The 5,112-nt window shown below is 38.4% G+C and overlaps 1 protein-coding gene across 1 annotated transcript; it reads right to left on the bottom strand.

The window, feature by feature from the left end:
• Positions 1-252: 252 nt before the first annotated feature.
• On the bottom strand, positions 253-1,945 carry LOC133173425 (zinc finger protein ZFP2-like). The gene is made up of 5 exons (XM_061308410.1): positions 1,780-1,945; positions 1,490-1,659; positions 1,208-1,373; positions 912-995; positions 253-782 (listed from the first exon to the last, which is right to left on the bottom strand). Exons 1-5 carry the CDS (start codon positions 1,793-1,795, stop codon positions 253-255), a joined length of 966 nt encoding a protein of 321 aa, XP_061164394.1. The 5' UTR covers positions 1,796-1,945.
• Between the last annotated feature and the right edge of the window lie 3,167 nt (positions 1,946-5,112).

Below are 5,112 nucleotides of genomic sequence, written 5' to 3'. Positions count from 1 at the left end.
GAAAAAGGTGTGTCACTTCCGGATACTCGGTAACCTAGCTTGGTGAAGTGACAGGGATCCTGGCAACGGTACCCGGGAGTAAGGTGCGTCACTTCCGGTTACTCAGTAACCTTGGTGATGTGAGAGGGATCCAGGCCATGGTACCTTTGAGTAAGCTGAAGATACTTCACTTCCGGTTACATTTTAATCTTGGTGATGTGTTAGTGGTGCTGACCACGGTACCCATGAGTAAGGTGCGTCACTTTCGGTTTCTCAGTAACCTTGGTGATGTGAGAGGGATCCTGGCCACGATACCCTTGAATATGGTGAAGGTGCGTCACTTCCGGAGGACATATCCTCTCCAAATAAAGGTTTAGGTAGATTGCTGGTACCTCTACTTTGGAAAAATCGTGAATGGAAGGGAGACATTATAGCATGAGAAAAATGGACAGTGTTCGCTAAAACGTTGTTTGGTTGTAGTGGTGACAACAGGGAATGTCCAAATGGTGGGGGAACTAGTTTAGGGGAATATGGAGAGGAATGGAGGAACTCCGGACTTGGGTACGGTGAATGTCCTTCACTACTGGCAGACTTGCTCGCACGATATGGGGAAAAAGACATCTTCTTCGGTGTTGCTTCGGTCAGTCTTGAGATGCTGAAATCTGTGATCCTTTTTTTCTTTGGTCCGTTTTCCGTGTCCTCTGGTTTGACCTTCAGGCATTGTGAGCAGACTCGCTTTGGAGAACTCTGACTGGGTACAAACGACTTTCCACATTTGATACAATTATCTTGTACAGATGAGGCTGTGAACAGATTAGAATATAAATTTATTGAACATATGTACCAATCAGAGCTTTCTATGATTATTTGAATTTAATACAGATAACAAGCAAAGGCAAAACTTAAGGTTAATGTTACGTCAAATAAATTACCTTCGTGCGTTTTCATGTGAGTTTTCAGATTGCACTGAAGGGCGAATTTCTTTCCGCAGAGAATGCATTCATGTGGCTTATCTCCTACAATGAAGAGTTAATGGATTAAAGGAAATCTTGGAGTAAAGTATGAAAAATGTCAAAGATATTTAGACTATGTCCTATTTCGTCACTGACCGAAACAGTGGTGAACATTAGAGGGATTCTAACGACCATAAGAAATCGGAAATATATGGAGCTGTAGAGGAGATGAGATAAGGCGATCCTAGCAGACTGAATCCTTATGATAAACTCACCGGAATGAAGCAACACGTGGTTTTTCAGGTTGGTTTGCTTGCTGAATCCCCGGTGACAGATTTCGCACTTGAAGGGCCAGGAGCCATTATGGACGTACATGTGACTTCTAAGGTCTCCGGGCGTGGGAAAGGATTTGGAGCACAGGGTGCACTTATGGGGCTTTTCCTGACCAAAGAAAATTATGATAATTGATCTTTCTTTTTTCCCAAGTTGCCTTTAATGTCAAAATTTAAGCTTCATGATATTGTTTTAAAATATCTAACTTGTTTTTGTTTTGTTACCTTATCGTGTGTCATTCTATGGTAGTAGAGGTTTGAAGACGCAGTAAACCGCTTCCCACACACTTTACACACATGGGGTTTTTCTCCACTGTGGATGCGTCTGTGTGTGTTCAGGGAGGAGGATGTGGAGAATGCTTTTCCACACACGTCGCAGGCATGGGGTTTCTCACCTACAATATTTTCAAGGTCATTTTCAATTTAAATTTCACCAATCAAATTAACAGATAATGAACATTATATTTTTGAGCAACGAGGGTTACGGATAAAAAGTATAGTGGGAAAATCTTTACCCGTATGTGTCCGCATGTGTCGTTTCAGAAGCGATGGACGGTCAAATTTCTTTCCACATATATCACAAGGCAGCCATGTTCTTTCTCTGTTTCTTCTGACTGGTCTGTCTACAGGGACTATCTGTTCTGGGCTGCTGTTGGTTACGTCTGATTCGGAACATTCCAATTTTATCTGTTTTAATATAGATCAGGTTTAGAAAACGAATCTGCTGAGTAAACATCATGCAATTGTTTATGGGATATTATCTTTACTTACACTTGAATGGTCGTCACTTCCGCTAAAGATTGACGGACAGTCGTCTGCTCTCGCAATAGGCGAAGTGAGAAGGGAGGCTGAAAGCGTTGGCGACGTAAAGAACAGCTTCTCGCTTCTTGCTGTAAAAGGTAAAGAAATGGCGATTATATCTAGGGAATTATTGATAAAAAGCATTCCACCACAACTTCATGAAATTTAGTTGAAAAGCAATTCTTCAAAAAAACTAACTTGATTCTGAAGAACTGTTCAGTTCTAACTTTGATGTGTCCCTACTTAGGTCTAAATGTTCTTTTGCTCCCAAAGTCTCGACAGTTTCCGTGACATCATCAGGACCTATGTCGACAACATCAATTTCTTCCTCGTCTTCGGACAACATTGACTGCTCGGCACTGTCGACAGATTTCTGTATGATGTTTTCTTTTGTTTGTAGGGTTGTTTCAAAGTATACAATGATTTCATCATTAGGTTTTATTGTGCGTAATGTCTGGTACGTTGCTTTTCCATCTTTGTTTGAGGCAAACACGTTGGAAAGTTCTAGTTCATCTGAAGATTTACAAAATCGAACCCAGTTGCATTGGCGGACTTCCTTTCCATCGACGATTAGAATGTCGTCTTGACAACCAAATTTATGTCGAACCTGAAATTCATTATTCAAGACTCTATTTTTCTGAAATATGGTAATGATGGAAGAAACAGTAAAGAAAAAAAGACTCCATTCTTAAGAATCGGAAAGCCTTTAAAGTAATGCATTCTTCGATGCTATTTCACAGACAATATGGCATGACATTACTGTGATTTGTGTATACCGTACATTCTCTTGTTTTTCAGAATACATAATACACGTCTTCTTACAATTTCACTTGAGGAATTTCAAAACGATGGACATTTGAGAGTAATGAAACAGGAGAGATATTCAAAAGGTCATTAGCGTGCGATGTTCTGACCATAGCATAGAATAATAAATGCAGGAAATCCTTTGTCGTGCAATGAATGGTTTATCAACCTGTTAACTTTAAATCAAATTCAATTTCACGTTTCCTGAACAGAAATATTCAAATTTAAACATTGTATTACACGTATTTAGAGTCGGTTTGAAGACTCCGACCTCTTGATTAGACAGTACATTATACGCTCGGGTTCAGAAGTCGGGGCCCCGCCACGCGAATCAATTAGTATAAAGTGTTTAGGGGGTGATCCCCTATTATTATGTGATAATAGTGAGAGTGAATGGCGAGTCCCCCCAGTAACAGATGTCCCTGTTAACCTTCTGTCATCCCAGACACGTGCAGCACGGCGGAGATGGCCCTCCTCTTACGCAATGCACACGAGCAGCATCCTGACCGTCCGCTTGATACCACACCGAAACATTCTTAAAGTCCTTCCATTTACCACTTTTTACGTTTTTATATATATTTTATTTTATTTATTTTTTCCTTTTTTTCCGAATGACATATATACAATAGAGTTGTGACTCCCGATGAAAGCTATTTTAAGATTATGAATTATTGATTTCAAAATTAAATATGCTTTTGATTTTTTTTAATGAGAAAAAGCTTTACTGATTTCGTGGGCTTACCTTCTCTCATTCACTTTCTTAACGACAGCTTTTCAAGAATTTGACTTTGTTATTGACTTAGTTATTAGCAGGTCTCTAGGCGACGAGATTATATTGTATAAAAACATATTTGTTAATATTTACTTTATATATTTTATTTGGGATTGGAGTGTCTGTGGAAAAAAAAAGGCAATATAATATAAAATCATAAAACCATCTACCACATCTCTCACAGATGGACATTTCTTACGTCATTCAAGTACTGAAGGTCCCCAATCACATTAAATTTTATTTTTGAGACCACCATATGACCATTTGAGGAGCCAGTCCTCAGCCTTTTGAATTTCTCTTTGAAATGTAACTCCAAGGGGTGAATTATCAGTCAGCCATGATGCTTCACCCCAGGTTACTAATGGTTACATCATCTGTCCAATTAAAGTAGCCATCCACTCTTCGCGAGCTCTTCTGTAAAAGATTTTCACCAATGGTCGAGCTATTTGATTAAATTGTAATGATTCGTTATTACCAAATTAAGAGGACAATATCACCCTATCTGGAATGGAAATAATAGATTTTACACTTGAAGTTGAGTGAGCAATTATGTTAAAAGTTGAGCGCGGCTTATTGGATTTTCTGGAAACAATAAAGAAGCATAGATGCTTTCGTTTTGCCCCCAGTCGGCGGTTCCTTCGATTCTATTATAAATTACTCTCGATGATCGTTTACAGTATCATGATGGAACACAAAATAAAAGTTACACCAATTTCCAATATCGATATATACTAAAGCTCTTTTATGAACGTTTCATAATCGCAGACGTTATTGAAATTGAGCACAGTTATAGGGAAATGAATTATTTAAGTGGTCTACGTTAATGCATCGATAGTTTCATTTTTTAAGTGAAGTTACGCTTGATAATAAAATTAAACATTTGTACTTTAATACTTGAAGGAAACACATTTGTTTTAATAATTATCTTGGATTTGAGTTGACACGATCCAGATTTTCCAAAATGACTTGTCGGAGTTGGCGTATAGAAAAAGTTCCAAATTTCACACCCTCATTTATAAGGGTCTCCCGAGATTTATAGAGAGGCTGGTTTACAACTGTTAAGACTCCCTTCACTGACAGCTGGCCCGTTTATCGCTCATCATCGCTAGGTCCTCTTTCTGTTAACCTGTTTACATATGTAATTTACTTGGAGGAGGCCGGATCACCGTTCGGATTGTTATCTCCCCTTATCTGATTAACAATATCGCCTTCCTTGTTGCAATGTTCGCAGCTAATCTCTATTTGTCAACATTTTATTAATCATTATCTTATTGCTCCACGTGGCCGAGGAAATGCGAATAATTATGGACCTTTTCCTTATTTTCTTGGGTATAAATGTCATCTTTAATTTATAATTTTGTTTTTAAAAAAAACTATTTCAAAATTCATGAAATTATAAGAAACTTTCGTTACTTTATGGTCGTTGTTTTCCTCAACAATTTTTCCCCTTCTCTTCTTTGGTTGACAAACG

Source organism: Saccostrea echinata, unplaced genomic scaffold (genome assembly GCF_033153115.1).
Source record: "Saccostrea echinata isolate AGI-Se365-2 ecotype Australia unplaced genomic scaffold, CSIRO_AGI_Sech_v1 ptg000056l, whole genome shotgun sequence".
Lineage (NCBI taxonomy): Eukaryota > Metazoa > Mollusca > Bivalvia > Ostreida > Ostreidae > Saccostrea > Saccostrea echinata.
Note: the sequence above shows the minus strand (reverse complement) of the source record. Positions and strands in the feature narration are given on the sequence as shown.